The following is a 17,645-nucleotide window of genomic DNA, read 5'->3' on the forward strand; positions in this document are numbered from 1 at the left end:
AAATGCCAGACACAGTGGTATACATGTGGATTCCCAGCTTTTGTGAGTCTCAGATGCAATGGTGATGAGTTTGAGTCCAGACTGACTCATATAGGGAACTCCAGGACAACCTGGGGTATATATTTAAACCTTTACCCAAAATGAGTATGAAGAACCACAAGAGAAAGCAAATGTAGAGTTGTTTCTAATCCTACCTTGCACTCATAGGTTCATCCCCTTAGTTCCTCAGCTCTACCATATATGATTGTGGTGAGCAGGTTCTTAAACTCTTGATATATAAATATATGTTTTACATTTTTCTGGTGGAATCCATGGTTTTCATCAGATTCTAAATAAATATCTGGTCTCTGAGATTTAAGAAATGTTGTTTAGTTCTTTAGAGTTTGTAGTGATATCTATATTCTACAGAATCCTTTCCAGCATCTTGTTACTTTAAGTGTGGTCCTTAGTGGGGTAAGCAGTGCCATTGGGACTATGTGAGTGATGCCCAGTCTTAGGCTGGCACAGCAAGAATCCGCATTCCACTCTGATCTCCCAAGTGACTCTTCTGCATGTTACAACATGAGCAGTCCTAGTTGTCAAGGAGTCTGGTTCTGCAGACAGAATTTGTATTCTGGCTCTGCTAGAATCTAGCATCGAGTTTCGATCTGTGATATTCATGTTATACACCATTATTCTGATCACAAGGTTAATATCAGAACTCCAGACCCAAGTTTGAAATAATCACCTTCTGTTTTTAGCCTCATTATTAAGCTTGTGTTGGTGGGTTTTGTTTTTTCATCTGTAAAGTAAAAATGTTGGTTGAATTTCTGTGGGTTCAAAATTTTCCATCTCAGACATAGCTTAAGTGTGTGCTGTCATGCTGTTTCCCTTGGGGGATCTTAATTTTTGGATATATATATATATATATATATATATATATATATATATATATATGCGCATATGTGTCTCAGGGTGAAATATGTATATGGAGCTGTGGTTGCCTAAGTAGGTGAGAAGAAATTACCCCATGGATATGAGTTTTTGTGAGTCACTGGACATGAATAATGGGAACACAACTCAGGTACTCTGCAAGAACAGTAGGCACTGTTAACTGATAAGCCCCAACCTGAGGTGAGAGTTAAATTTTCTTTTGCTAATATCACACACCTGTCAATGCGCACAAGAAGTTCCTCATTTTTATTTTCTGCTTCTTTAAGTCATGCGTTTTGTCATACTTTTGTCATCAATAGAATGATTGTGAAATGTCTTCAAATCACTGAGTCCTACATGGATGTTTTTCTTTTAATGCATCCCTGTACAATTCTGTGTAGCAATACCACAGGATAAGATATTGTCTGATTATTTGGTTTACATTCTTCTAAGCTCGGAGTCACATGTCTAAGGTACAGAGCAGATCTAGTTGTTCAGTATGTTAATCATACAACAGGTGTTAACAAATACCCAGTAATTCTGAAGATTGGGTAACATCCTTTGAGAACCAATGTCTGTGGTACCAATGAGAATCAATGTAGGTGATACTCGAAATATTCTCAATCTCATTAAACATAAATTATGCATGTGCTATATTTAATTGTTAGGGAGATAGTTATGAAATATATTAAATTAGGCCATTCTGCTGTCAACATCAGCTCTTTAATGAATAAATTCCAGCTGCTTTTAGAAATAATTAACTCAATAGATCAGGTGAGATAGAAAGGACTGTTGCTAGCTGTGCTTCAGCTTCCTTGCCTGCAGCAATTATTTGGAAATTGTTTATGCATATTTATATAAGCACATGTTCTGAATAACTTATAAGTAACAGACATTATTTTTATAGCTCTGAAGGACATAATGTTCAGAGATTACACTGCCAGTAGACATGGTGTCTGGAGAAGGACACTTCTTGAATTATAGGTACTATCTTCCAACTGTGACCTCTCATAATAAAATGAACAAACAACTTTCCTCAGTTATCTTATACGAGGGCACCAACCGAAATTCTGAGGTTATAATTCCCTAATCACCTCCCAAGGGGGGCCCTACCTATTGCCATTACCTTGAAGAGTAGATTTCAATGTACCAATTTAAGGGGCTACAAATATGTAACCATAACAATACCTACTAAGGATTATGAAAACTGAATAGTCTTACTTTTTAAAAACATTTATTCTTATACTCATTTCTTTTTTAATTTTCCAATGGCTATTTAATGACTTTTAATTTTATATATAGAAACGGTATACCTAGATAGATGATAGATCAATGAAATAAGGTTTTTTCAAAGTAATTTACACATGATAACAATTTAATAGTATCAAAGTTTTTAGAATAAAATGTAATATACTTCTGCTTTATCGTTCTTAATGTTTGTTTCACTTTCAGAGGTAATTACAACTTATATTTTTAGTTTTAGCAGTTAGTTTTGTCAGTCAAAACTATAGGCCCATATGCTTCTTGAAAAATTGAGTGGGATATATTATCTCTTTAAAATGAAAGTGTGAATTTTAGATAACTTGCATTCTCTCCTTAGTCCTAGGAGTTGACAAAATTTGTTGTTTTGTTAATTACAATTTTTATGGTATTTATATACTTAAGCATTTCTTTGTGTGAGACTGTGTGAATGAGTGTATATGATCTCTGAGTGCATTGTGGCATGAGTGTGGAGGACAGTGGACAACATATGATAGTTCACCATTTGGGTTCTGGGCATTAGATTCAGGTCCTCAGGTGGAGACAATCACCTTGACCTGGCTTTAGCCCTCTGGCTAGCCCTCATGCTCTTTCCAACTTAGCTAGACAGTAAATAACCATCTTAAGGATAATCAGTAGTACAATGTTATAACCTTGCTTGAAGTGAAGCTTCATTAGAATGAAGACTCCTACAGTAATCAAGGACACATGATGCCTGTGTCAAAGATTACAAAACTGTAATATATATGTGTATACATACACACACACACACACACACACACACACACACACACACACATATGAAATTGACACATTTGCTACAAGTGTACCGAGGCTCATTGTGCCTGCATGTGGATATTGTAGAGAAGAAGAAACCCATATTTAAGAAATGTGAGGTTTTTTACAGAAGCACAGGACATATAATTCCTTTTGCTCCAGAGAACACTACTCTTGTTCTTCATGCCTACCATTTACTTCAAAGGGAGACACTATCTCTGCATTCCAAGGCTCTTTGTTGTGCGTGGGCCTTTGAAAAGATATTCTTGAATACATGGCAGCCAGTGCTCAGCTTAATTATTTGCACAGAAATGATGCTGATCCCCGGCAAATTGTCCTCCAAGTCGATGTCTAATGTCTACCTCACTCGATTCTACACAAGAAGCAGCAGGCAGAAAACATTTAAAAGTGATTATGTTTAACTTTCCATATGTATCCAAGTGACAGAATACTTTGGTGATGTAAGAATTTCATCTTGACAACAAGGCAGAAATCTTTCAATTTTGGACACAAGTAAATTATTTTTCTGAGCAAAAAACAAGACAGGGCTTTTATGCGAGTGGAGGGTGTCATGTTTTGTGTTGATCCAAAGCAGTTACTTGTGTTGGGTACCTTCTGATTGTGACAAGAATGGAAGCCCATTATGATACGAGGTAGCCAGCACATTATTTGTAAAGGATGGAGGATTTTGCTCCACAACCTCTGACAGAAAGTCTGCCATATTGACCTGAATATTAGCTTCTTTTGAGAATCATACCAAGTCTGAGTCCTGGCCCATCTATTCTTAAACAGTCTAGATTGTTCAAATTTTAAATAAACTATTATTTGACTATGAGCTAGAGCAAAGCACATCTTTGCTAGTTCTTGTTTGCCTAACTCAGGTCAGGAAGGAAAAGTACAAAAAATTGAGCAATGGTTCATTTTCTGTTTACATAATGCCCCATGAGTGTTGTTTATGCTTCGTGTGCTCCCCCAAACAAACAAAGAAACAAAACCCTTAAGGTTTCTAGAGTGGGAAGAAAGTCAAAATGGAGATACACTATTTTTTTTTTGTTATAAATTTTTTAGTGGTGGGATGGATGAATGAGCTGTTCCGAGAGCTAGGACATGTCAGCACACTCTGAGAATAAATTTTACTATTATATATATTTAAATATTTCTATTGTTAATATCTGATGAATAAACAACTGAAGATTATATTCTTATTTTTTTCAGTTACTTACAATGCTTCTTTAGATGCTTTCATTTCCAGTACAATGAGCAGTACAAATACTGTGGTGCTGGCATGGAGAGAAAAGTCAAAAAAACTCCTTAAAATGACATCTTTCAACATTGCCCAGGGCATTCATGCTTTTGATTACCACTCTCGGCTCAATTTAATTGGTATGTAAAATAAATCATAATAACTATGAGAGTCTCATAAATTGTCTAGGATTCATATTTGTATGCAGAGAAATACTGCACCTTGTTGCTTTATTGCCAGGGAGACCAACTTGAGCAGCCCAAATTTTATTGCCTGAGAATGTTTAATAATGATGCATATGATGTGCAATGCGTTTGAATTACACTGGGGTGAAAAATGAGAAAGCACCCCAATGCTTTAATGAGTCTTTTTTATTAGAATTGGTAGGGGTGGAAGATGATATAGGAAAAGAAGACAGTTTGTACAGCATCTGCTATTCTGCTGCCTTTCTAGCACTATCAAATACTGAACCCAAACAAATCAACCACTTTCATTATCAATACATATGAACACACACATACACACACATGGGCATACACAAATGCATGCCACATGCACATGTACATACATACCTATTTGTTACATTTAAATGCATGCACACATTCACATGAATACATGCACATACACTCACATACATCAGTATAACTGCCAATCCTAGATTCTCTTCAGAATATATTTTCTAACTTTTTTTGCAAATTTACAGGCTATCCTGGTTTTAATTTCTTATGGCAATATTGTTTTAATGCAAAAGGTATAAGAAACATAATGTTTTCCAGGTATTAACCTTCTAAATGAAATACTTCTTAAATATTCTGAAATTTGATGATTTGATTTATGAATGTGTAAGTCAAACATTATAAACTGACATGTAGATCTGTTCTTGAAAAAATTAACACAATGGCTATAGAGAACACATAAGGCCTATGGTACGGGTCATACAAATCTACATTTTGTAGCTACCATTTATAGGGAAAATACTGGTATTAGTTAAGAAAAGATACTTAAAAATCCCAATGATAACAGCAGATATAAAATACCTTAACATGAGCCTCATAAGCTGCAAGGACTTCCAAGAGTACTACCTCTATATCAGAGAAGGCAAGAGGTGCTTGGTAAGGACTCATATATCACCCATTTAACTCACTGGCTGACTAGTTATTCAGTCCTCCTATACTGATCTGTGTGGTACTTTCAGCAGTGCTGGAAAGCATAATGATTACAGCTGCATAGCCGGTTCAAGACTAAAAAACAACCAGAGACTATATTGCATTCTCCACAGTTTGGTCTTGAAATGATCCCTGAATATAAAGAAGCCATGGTCAGAGATATCTGATCCTACAACCAGGAAGAAAGTATTTGTGATGCTTGGTGGCTTGTGCACTCTTGAAGCACTGCTGAAAATAATTTGTTCCTAATATCTTTATTTATTGATTTGTGGCCCATGAACATTTAGTTCCTTCTTTGCCTCAAAATATCTCTTCTGTTGTCTAACTTACCTGTGTCCCAGAGATAGGGTACTTTGGTGTTAAGAGGAATGAATGTACCCAGGCAAGTTGAGTGTAGATTCCTAAATGAGACTATATTTTCCTATTCTAGCCTATGTATACACCCTTGATTCAAGGTCAACCCATATACTCCATTCAACTGAACTCACGACCAGTTGGGCAATACCAGGGTTTTTCTTCCGTTAAGATGGGGATATTAGGGTTCATCAGGGGGCATTCATCAACTTATAGACAGACATGTGACAAATTCATTTCAAAAAGATAATGGAAAACTCTTATTTTCTTTTAACTCTGACTAGCAACTGCTGGCATCAACAATAAAGTTTACCTTTGGAATCCCTATGTCCTGTCTAAACCGGTTGGTGTTCTATGGGGCCATTCAGCCAGTGTCATAGCAGTTCAATTCTTTGCTGAGAGAAAACAACTTTTCAGTTTTTCCAGGGATAAAGTAAGTAAATTACATATTTAATTGTTCCACCCGCATTTCACGTTCCTAAGGGAATCTCCGCTAGTCCTCAGATTTCTCTGAGAGATGTCAGGTGTTCACAAAAACTGGCTAAGTCTTGAGAACTCTAAATTTGGAATAGATAATGATTGACTGATGCTTCTTAAGAATTCTTGACAACTGGACAAAAAGTATTTCATTAAATCTTTGTTCAAATCATGTACTTATAAGTTTAATTTTTTAAATTTGATATCACAAGAAGAGCATTCAAAGTTCTCATTAATTCAACATGGAAAAAATAAAAATGGGAATGAGGAAATGTTGCATGGGTAAAATAGTGAGAAGGCAGAGTTGATTAACTATTATCACTTTAATATTAAAAGACTCATTAAATTATACATTTGAGCTAATTGAAATATATCAAGAATATGGTGAATTTCAATTAAATGTCTATGTGTTTGATGATTTTCCTGGGACACTTTTTGTCTGTATTTGGAGATATTAGGGATCTGACTTAGAGCCTTATACATGTTGAACACACACTCTACCATTAAGACACACTCTCATCTCGATGGGGCAGTCACAATATGGTGGACAATGATGCAATAATCATGTAATCTAGATTTAATTCAGAGCACATTAAGGAAACGTAATATCCAAAAGTTATCATTTATGTATTAAAAATTCTATTACATATAGCTATTACATAATTACAAACTTTAAAGTTTCAATCAAATCTTTTATAGATTTTTGACTAGATGGACGGCTTAGTGATTAAGAGCACTCACTGCTCTTATGAAGGACTCACCTTATATTTCTGGATGCCACATGGTTGGGTTCAAAGTCACCCACAACGCCAGTTTCAGATGACCAATGCCGTATTCTGACCTCCACTGGTTGCAGGCACAGGTGGTATACATAATACATACAGCGAACACACACACACACATACATACACATATGTGTGTCTCTGTGTGTCTATATGTGTGTATATTCAGCACCTGCATTATAGATATGTGTGTGTATGTGTGTTCAGCGTAAATATATATATATATATATGATAGAATTCAAGATACTTGGTTATAAAGAAAAAGTGGATAATAAGTGGAGATATTTTTTGTTCTATATTAGAGAAATGTATTTGTGTTATAGGAGAAACTATAATACTTAGAAATTAATATTCAACCCCTTATCCATAACATAATTAATATCTTGAAGTTAATTCTTGTAACTTATTTTTCCTATTATTTATCATGGAAATCTCTTTTCCCTTAAATGATACCAGTTACCTGTCAATTCTTGTTGATTCTATCAGCAATCTCTGTTCATCATTTTGCCTTTTCAACTCAGCTGACATTGTTCTAACTTTCAATTTTTTTTGTCTTTACTGGATGGGGTAGTGCACAGTTTCAATCCCAGCACTTGGGAGGCAGAGGCAGGTTGATCTTTATTCCATTCAATACCAGTCTCATTCACAGAGTGAATTCTAGGCAATCCAGGGATATACAGTGAGACTCAAAATAAAACAAAGGAAAAACGAAAGCCAAAAACTCACCTTTCCCACCAAATCCTACAAACTTTGCTTACCAAGTCGTCATATGTGCAGAAAAGTTTGACTCCACCATGCCTTTCATTCTATTAATAATAAAAACAACAAATAAAAATCCCAAAACAGGACCAAACAAAAATCTAGTTGGCAAGAAAACAAACAAACGAATGGATAAACTTCTGTCTCTCATCTTACCCTCCATTTAACTATTAACTCTGAAATTTTCAACCTTTCACACAAAACTCTCCTCCAACTGGTCTCCTGTTTCACTTCTTTCTCTTCTCATTTATGATTTCACACTTGACCTGCCTTGACTCCTGGTATTTACCATTTTGCAGTGTAGGCACTGGAAAATTTACACTCCCTTGTAGTTTCCTGTCCTCTGTGACAATCTGACAGAAGAGTGTTTGGAAGCCTTCAGATCTTTTGGAGTTGCTCATGTAGATGTGGGTGCTTCCTTCCGTGTACTCCAATTGTCCTTCATTGGAACATACCTTTGTGTTCATTAATTTGCTTAAGATGTTAGTGGTTTTTTATTCTGTATTATCAAGTATCTTCCACAACCCTGGGCACCCGGTAGTGTTTATTTTGTGACTACATTTTGCGAGATTTAAGTAAAAACTATTGCTTTGTATAAAGAGCAGCAAAAAACCTCACAATCCGGACTTTTAGGAAGTCCTCCTGGATTTACTTTTTTGAGGTATCTGAATACTTTGTTCTGTCTTCAATTATTGAAATTATCTGCCCTATATATCTATATTTTACCTTTAAATTTTGACTAAAAGATAATGGTTATTTGTTAAATTTATTTTCCTCTTTCCTAAAATCTAACACACATTAGCATTCTAATCACATGGTCCAAAGTAATCCAATGGTTCAATGTTAGTATTCTCGAAGTCAGAGACTGTATCTGGTCCTTAGATTGTGCCATGCTTGTACATGGTCCTCAATAAATTATAGTTAAGTGAATAAATCTGAACTAGTCATAAGTGAAACAAATATCAGATATTTCATCATTATGGAGCTCCATGAAAGGTTTTATAACCTTAAAGGCAAGTGAAAAAACATGTCTTATGAATCAGAATTGATCACATACAGCAGTGATCAATATTATGACTACCTGGCTTCTCTCCATAGCAGATTCGCCCTTCACTTTTCACTTTGGTTACTAAACTGTTGCATCATTATAAAGCTTGTCATGCTGTCGCTCACACTGGCTGAAATGCACTTCACTTTGATAAATGTATGGCAATCTGACTTATGTTTACAGCAAACAGCAGGATTTCTGCTTTGGCCTGAGTCTTTGCTTTAGCGCTAGAAAATAATTTTGGGTGTTTTATAGGGAAAACGTTCCAGGGAAAATGAAACATCATCTTGTTTTACAAAGGGCCTTTGATTAGATTGTACTATCATCAATCAGCTGCTAAATTAGAGGATTTGTGATCAAAGAAAGTCAGATCTAAACAACTTCTTGCAATGCAAGTTGCAGCCTTGGTTCTTTTAGGAAGTCTATGCTATGGTCACTTTCCAAGGGACAATAAAACAATTTATTCTTTTAAAACTTGATATCATAATGAATTATTATCCATTTGCCTGCACACTTCATGGTGACTTTACTTTTAAAGAGCTGACTAATGCTCCATTGTGTAAATATACTACATTTCTTATCCTTTTTCTTTTCAGTGACATCTAGCTTGTTGCCAGTTCTATTATGAATAGAGCAGCCATGAACATGAGTGAGCGAGTGTCCTTGTGGTAGGATGAAGCCCAAAAGAAGTATAGCTGGATTTTGAGTTAGATTGATTTCCATCTTCCTGAGCCCCTGCAGTATTGATGTTCATAGAGGCTGTATAAGCCTGTACTCCTACTAGCAAAGGAAGAATATTCCCCTCTGTTCCATGTCCTCCCCAGCATGAGCTGTTACTTGTGTAATGGATCTTAGCCATTACAAAAGACAAAAGATGAAATTCAAAGTAGTTTTTATTTGAATTTCTCAGTTGACCAAGGATGTTGAACATTTTAAAAAGTGTTTCTCAGTCCTTTTAATTTCTATATTCAGACTTTTCCTGTTTTATTTGAAAATAATCATTGTTTTAATTGAAACAATATTTTTCTCTCATACAATGCACCTTCACTACAGTTTCCCCTCCCTCTACTCCTTTGAGCTCCGCACAACCTCCCCTCTCCCCCAGATCTACTTTCAACAGAAAAAATCAGGCCTTCAAGAGACACAACCAAACAAAACAAAACGACATACAATAAGTAAGGTAAAAGTCCTCATATTGAGGCTGGACGAGGCAACGCAATAGGAAGAAAATAGTCCCCATCCTGGTGTATCAAGTGTCTGTAGTATTATGTACAGCCTCTCCCACTGATGCCAGACAAAGCAGACCTATTAAGGAATAGATTCCACATACAGGTAGCAGCTTTAGGGGTAGCCCTTGTTTGAGTTGTTGGAGGATCTACATGAACTTTGAGCTGTTTGTTTGATACTGTTGTTCTTTCTATGGGGTTGCAAACCTCTTTTAGGACCTACAGTCCTTTCTCTAACTCCTCCATTGCGGTCCCCATGTTCCCCCAGAGCTCCCAGGGACTAAATCACCAATCAAAGAGTACACATGGAGGGACCCAAGGCTCCAGCTTCATATGTAGCAGAGGCCTTATCTAGCATAAATGGGAGGGGAGGCCCTTGGTCCTGGGAAGCCTAGATGCCCCTGTGTCAGGAATGCTAGTGCAGTGAGGCAGGAGTGGCTGGGTGTGTGGGGAAGCACCCTCTAGAAGCAGGTGGAAGGGATGGGAGAGGGGGTTTGCAGAGGAGAAACAGGGAAAGGGAATAACATTTGAAATGTAAATAAATAAAATAACCAATAAAAAGTAAAAGACAAATTTAATTGAAAAATAGAGGAACTGTTCATATCTATAATTAACAATAACTATTTAGTCAATGGTTAAAAAAAAAGAAAAAGAAAGAAAGGAAATTGAGCTGCACATCAGCCACATATGTGCCAGGGCCTCAGTCTATCCCATGCATCTTCTTTGGTTGGTGGCTCAGTCTCTGAGAGCTCCCAAGGGTCCAACTTCCTGTAGAGTTCCTATACCATCCAGGGCCTTCACTCCTTCCCCCAACTCTTCTGTAAGAGTCTCCGACTTCCATCCAATGTTTGGCTATAGGTATTTGCATCTGTTTCAGTTAGCTGCTAGGTGAACCCCCTCAGAGGACAGTTATGCTAGGCTTCTATCTGCAAGCACGATAATATCATTAATAGTATCAGAGATTGGTGCTTGCCCATGCGATGGGTGTCAAATGGGGCTGGTTATTAGCTGGCCATTCCCTCAGTTTCTGCTCCATCTTTGTCCTACCTTTTCTTTTAGATAAGACAAGATTTTCTAATTTGGCGAAGCATAGGTTTTTAAAGTATGTCCTTATTACTCTCTGGGTTTGCTTAGTATTTATTATGTCTCTCTCTGATTTTTTTTTTAATTTGGATATTTTTCTCTGTTTTCTTTACTTAGCATGTGGAATGATTCATTGATCTTGTTTTTCTCAAAGAACCAACTCTTTGTTTCATTGTTCTGCTTATTTTTATTGATTTCTGTTCTGAGTTTGATTATTTCCTTCCATCTACTCCTTTTCAGACTACTTTCTTCTTTTTGTGCTAGAGATTTGAAGCAGACCAACAACTTTGTACTACGAGGTCTCTCCATTTATTTGTTTCAATGTAGGCACTTAGTGCCATGAACTTGCCTCCCCGAAACACTTTTTTCTGTTCCATAAGGTTGGGTATGTATTCATTTTCATTAACTTCTACTGAAAGTCTTAAATTTCTTTCTTTATTTCTGTTTGATTCATTTTTTCTTCCAGTGAATAGGGTTCAGTTTAGATGAGTTTGTAAGCAGATATGATCTGATAAGACACAAAGAAAGTCTTATTTAAGGTTCCTGTTGCTGCAGTGAGACACAATTACCAAAACACAAGTTGGGGAGGAAAGGGTTATTCGGCTTGCAATTCTCTATCTCTGTTCACACCCAAAGAAAATCATGACAGGAACACAAACAGGGCAGATCCTGGAGGCAGGAGCTGATGCAGGGACCTAGGAGGGATGCTGATCATTGGATTGTTTTACATGGCTTGTTCCGACTACTTTCTTATAGAACCCAGGACTACCGACCTTGGGATAGCACCACTCAGAATACCCTGGGTCCATCCCTAATGATCCCTAATGGATGAATGCCTTATAATTGAATCTCCTGGAAGCATTTCTTCAACTGAGACTTCCTTCTTTCTGAGGACTCTAGCTTGTGTCAAGTTGATACACAAAACCAACCAGTACAGGGGGTGAAACTTGCCTCATATCTGAGTATGTGGTTAGTTTTGGAGACAGTTTCATGTGATGCTGACAAAAAATCTATATTTTTTGTATTTGTGAAAATTGTTCTATCAATGTCTCTTAGGCCCATTTGTTTATAATGTTGGTTAGCTCTAGCATTTCTCTGTGAAGTGTTTATCTAGATGACCTATTGGTTATAGTGAATTATTGAAGTCTCCCATTATCATTGTGTGAGTGTCAATGTATGAATTAAGATGTAATAGTGTTTCTATAACATGAACATTCTTATGTTTGGACATAGATATTAAGAATTGAAATGGCATTTAGGTGAATTTTTCATTTGATGAGTATACATTGTCCTCCCCTATCATTTCTGATTAGTTTTATTTTGAAGTCTATTTTGTTAGATATTAAAGTGGCTACAGCATCTTGTTTCTGAGGTTCGTTTGGAATGTCTTTTACCAACATTTTAACCTGAGGCAATGTCTATCTTTTATGCTGAAGTGTGTTTCTTGAAAGTTGAAAAAGATGGATCTGGTTTTTGCATTCATTCTGTGCCTTTTTACTGGAGAATTGAGACCACTAATATTCAGAGGTATTAATGATCAATGATGGTCAGTTCCTGTTATTTTGTTGTTGATGATGTTGGTTTGCTTGTGGTTGTTGTTGGTTGTAGTGGACTCTGTGTGGTGTGTGTGTGTGTGTGTGTGTGTGTGTGTGTGTGTGTGTGTGTGTGTGTGTGTGTGTTTTCCTTTATTTGATTTGTAGGGCTGGGATTACTTATTCCATGCATTTCATGGTTGTAGTTAACCTCCTTTGGTTTTCCTTCTAGTACACTTTGCAAGTTTGGATTTATAGATAAATATTGCTTAAATTTGACTTTACCATGGAATGTCTCATTTTCTCCATTTATGGTGATTGAAATCCTTCTCTGTGTTTAGTATTCTGGGCTGGCATCTGTGGTCTCTTACAGTCTGTAGCATATCTATGTAGGCCTTTTTGTCTCTTAGAGTCTCCACCGAGAAGTCAGATGTGTAACTTTAAGAGTTCTACCCTTATGTGTTACTTGGTCTTCTACCTTGTGTCTTTTCATATTATTTTTGCAATTGTTGCTGACCTGTATGTTTAGTGTTTTGACTCTTTTTTGGTCCAATCTATTTGATATTCTGTGTGCTTCTTGTATGCAAAAACTCTGCTAATTAAGGTCCATGTCATCCACTGACCTGATAGCCTTCTGAGCTGGCACATAATGGAGGACTCCTTTCATTGACAAGACTTTCCCTTGTCTGAGGATGCCTCTGGAGTTCAAAGCTCCCCCATGCCTCTACCTGCAGAATGTCATGTAGCCTTTGTTATGATTACAAACTTCTTTTCTCCTGAAAAGAGTACATTCAGCTAGCACCTGAGATTCCTGAAATGTTCCCGCATGCTAATGAGGCATTTCTGTACCCTAAGCCTTCAGTCAATGACCTGTGCCCATCCTGGATATTTCTACCACTCACATTCCCTCAGATTATATAACCCTTGAATCATGTCAAGTAAAGTTGATCTGCCTCCCTGCAGCTGGTTCCTGTGTATCTTCTTCACCATACATACACACCCTAAAGTTATGAAAATATATCCTGTATTTATTTCTTCATTTTTGTAATCTTTGTACAATTAATTTTTTTCTATTTCTTGTTCTGGCTTCTTGAGTATTTCAAGAGGTCTTCTGAGCACACTCTTTGTTTTCTGTTAGTGAGATGAGAATAAAATTAGAAATCAGAGCTTATAGTTTTATGTTGTGTTTTATTTCTCTTTAAAATAATTTAACAAATTAAGAGAGAATAAAGATAACAGTTATGATAACATTTAAAAATGTATGTTAGAGAATGGGACTTAGTTGGAGAATAATGCTCTTATTTCTGAGGGGGTGGAAGTGGTAAATGATGTTTTAAAAATTAAATTTATTTCTTCCTTTATAATTTTATGTACAGATTTTCTTGGAACCAAATCTCCTTGCACCCACTATCCTCTTCTACTCACACCAAATCTCTTCTTTATTCTAACTTTCTCTCTGAATTTCAGAGGAGTGCGTGTGTGTGTGTGTGTGTGTGTGTGTGTGTGTGTCTGTCTGTCTGTCTGTCTGTCTGTCTGTCTAACCATGTTCATTATGGTTGTCTGAATGAACATGAGAGGGGTTATTTGCTTAAATGGGGATGGTAAACCAGTACCTACATTATTAAGGAACATGACATCTTGTCCCCTTCAACCTTGAACTGCTCCTCTGGGAGAAGAAACAATTGTTACCTGAGTTAAGGCTAAAATCTAAAGCTGATGTATTCCTTATAATTTTTTGTGCGACGATATCCTGTCCAATAAAATGTGGTTTAAGTGTTTATTATGATTATGATTTGTAGATTACCGCAAGACTTAATTTTAAGTGGAACTGTTATATAATTTTATGTCCCAAGCAGCCAGCACCTTCAGTTCCTGTCTTATTTTATGCTTAAGCCAAGCACTTTGGAGCGGACTTAGGAGAGCCAGGCTTCTGCACTGCACTGAAAGAGCTCTGCTGGCAAGTCACATCCTCACACGTCCTCTGTCTTTTTCTATTTCTTAAATATTGTTGTGAAGATAAGGAAACATCGCCATGTATAATAATTTGAGTCAGCTTTCTCTCCCTCCTTCACTTTTCTGCCATTATTAGGAAATTATGCATCTTTTAAGCCATGTACCTGAAATTGAATCTGATCTGATGCTGACTCAGCTTTCAAAAGTGCGTTGAAAACAGTCTCTGTCCATGCACACATTTCTTCATGTTCCTCCTTATTCATGCAGTTGCTTGTTTATAAAGGTAATGTTTGTAGTAAAAAATAATTGTTTATTGTAGTTGGGTTTGTGTCTGTATGAATAATGGCGATTCTGCCAACCTCCGGCAGGGAGTAGTGTTCTGCAGAAAAGTCTGGCTTCAAAGTGCTAGCCTACATCTTAATCCAATCCTCCTCACAATACACTTTCGAATGTGGTGACTTGGGAATATTTAGGGAACAGGATGAGCAATTTCACTATATTCTCCACACAACTGACACAGTTTCACAGTTTTCAATAGCGCTTTAACAGATAGGTAAAAAAATGGATGGATAATATTCATGCATGTAAAATGACACACCTGCGTTGGATTAAGCTAGGATCCAAGTCTCTAAAACCTCAATGTACTGGCTTCCATTTCTACCACATATAAATGCTGTGGAATTTATAATCTTCCTTATTAAATAGTTGAAAAATGACATAAAATGAGGTAAGGGAAATGTGTCATGTGAAAAGCTAAATTTTACTTTAATAAAAATTGAAAGATTGAGTTTTTTATTTCCAGGATTATAAAGGTGGAGATGAAATGAAGAGCCCCATGTAGACCTTGACCAAGTATGAGATCAAGAACATGACTAATATGAATTGTTGTAGTCATTATAAGTTGCTAGGCAACAGAATATATGCAGACATAGCACATGTGGGTAAGAATTTATAAAATTCACATAAATTTATTGAACCACTTGTTTAAAAGGAATTTTAGGAATTTATTTATTATGCTTAAAAAGAAAAACATAATTACAAACAATAAAATTACTATTAAATATATTCATATATTTCGAACAAGGTGATAAACATCTCTAGTTCTAGCACTTGTGAGATAGAAGCAGAAGGAAGGAGAGATTTCAGATCATTGGCAGGTACATTTCAAGTTTAAGGCAGTCATGGACTAAATGAGACTGTCTCAAATGAAATAAAACAACAATGTGAATATATATATATATATACACATATATATGTGAACATGTACATACTATACACATGTGTGTAGTGTGTACATGTTCAGGTATATGTTTAAATGCATATGCTGGTGTGTGTGTGTATGTGTATGTGCATGTATATATATAGGCTGAAAGCTAATGTCAGATATATTCTATAACTGTCCATCTTATTTAATTTGAAAAAGTCTCTACTGAGCTGGAAGGATACCAATTGCTTAGTTTGGTTGATCAGCTAGCTTCGGGAATCCTCCTCCTTCCAAGCCTCCATCATTAGGTTTGCAGTCATACCTTCTATGTCTATGCTGATGCATGGGTGTGAAGCATTCAAATGCTAGTTGCCCTTCATGTGCTATGTCTTTGTTTGATTCCTATTTCTGTGATAAACTCTATGATGTTTTGGGTAGGAGGAAGTTTACTTGGCTCTCATTTCTACTTTAATTGAAAGAATTCAGGGAAGGAATTCAACAGGAATACAGAGGCAGGAACTGAAGCAGAGACTGGGGAGAGCTGCCTACTGGCTTAGATTTTATTGTGAAACTCAAGACCACCTGCCCAAATGTGGCACAACCCACAGTAGTCTCAGCCACTCACCTGCAATCAATCAATCAATCAATCAATCAATCAATCAATTAAGCAATAAAAATGCACCATAGACTTGCCTACAGGTCAGTCGGATAGACACATTTTTCTCAACTGAAGTTTCCTCTTTCTATGTAATGAACTCTAGTCGGTGACAAGTTGTCAATCTAATCAGCATATCAGTGAGCCCTCTTGTAACTGAGTTATCTCTCTATTCCCTTACTTATATGACCTGTTGCTTAGTCCTATTTTAGAAGTTGACTTAAACCCAAAAGGAGGGGGGATTTATAATCCTCAAATAATGATTGTAACTTTGAGCAGCATGTTGTGTGAATGACTTGATGAGATGGGATACTTTTGTGTGAATAACAGGCTCTAGCCTAAGAAGAAAAGAGATGGAAACTCATTATCTGGGTTACAGCCAAGTCACACACACTAGTTATGAAGCAAAGACTGCTTGCTCACAGAAATTTGCATTCGCTGGACCATAAAGCTTCAGACTACAGTTCATGTAGGGACAAAAGCAAGGTCTAGTATTTTTTTAAAAATGCTTTCTGAGCCCATCTTCAAAGATTCTGACTTAATAGCTCAAGACAATGGATTAAAAGTAGGCAGTTTTTAGAAGATCTAAGTTGTCTTTGAAGTCAAATTTAAGACCCACAGTTTTATTTATTCATTTTAAATCTCCATTGAAGCTTTACCTTCTACTCTCCTCCCAGTCCCACTCTCACATTTGCATACTCCGGGGAGAAGGGGAGCTCCCATGGGTACCAACTTGCCCTGGTACATCAAGTCACAGCAGAACTAAGCACATCCTCTCAAACTGAGGCCAGATAAAGTAGCCCAGCTAGGAGAAGATGATCCAAAGGCAGGCCACAGAGTCTGAAAGGCCGATTCCAATTGTGGGAGCCCCAAATAAAGGTAAAGCTACACATCTACTAAAAATGTGCAAGGGCCTAGAAACAACCCATGCATCAGTTGCTGGTTTAATCTTTATGAATCCACAAGGGCCCAGGTTAATTGTCTCTGTAGATCTTCTTGTGATGTCTTTGACTCTGTTGGTTCCCTCAGTCCTCCTCCCAACTCTCCCATAAGTCTCCCTGAGTTCTGCCTATTGTTTGGTTGTGGGTCTCTGCATGTGTTTCCATTAACTGCATGAAGGTTCTCAGAAGACAGTATTGATAGGCTTCTGTCTAAAGCATAGCAGAATATCATTACGAGTGTCAGTGGTTGGCTCTCTCCCATGGCATGGGTCT

At 36.7% G+C, this 17,645-nt stretch overlaps 1 protein-coding gene across 1 annotated transcript in view; it reads left to right on the forward strand.

The window, feature by feature from the left end:
* The window catches only part of Wdr49 (WD repeat domain 49), a 182,175-nt gene that overhangs the window by 57,680 nt on the left and 106,850 nt on the right, over nt 1-17,645 (forward strand). The window contains exons 5-6 of the mRNA XM_032896953.1: nt 4,165-4,332; nt 5,997-6,145. Of these exons, the coding sequence (XP_032752844.1) occupies nt 4,165-4,332; nt 5,997-6,145 (317 nt within the window). The remainder of the gene's footprint in view (nt 1-4,164; nt 4,333-5,996; nt 6,146-17,645) is intronic.

The sequence above is a fragment of the Rattus rattus genome, chromosome 3 (genome assembly GCF_011064425.1).
Source record: "Rattus rattus isolate New Zealand chromosome 3, Rrattus_CSIRO_v1, whole genome shotgun sequence".
Taxonomy (NCBI): domain Eukaryota; kingdom Metazoa; phylum Chordata; class Mammalia; order Rodentia; family Muridae; genus Rattus; species Rattus rattus.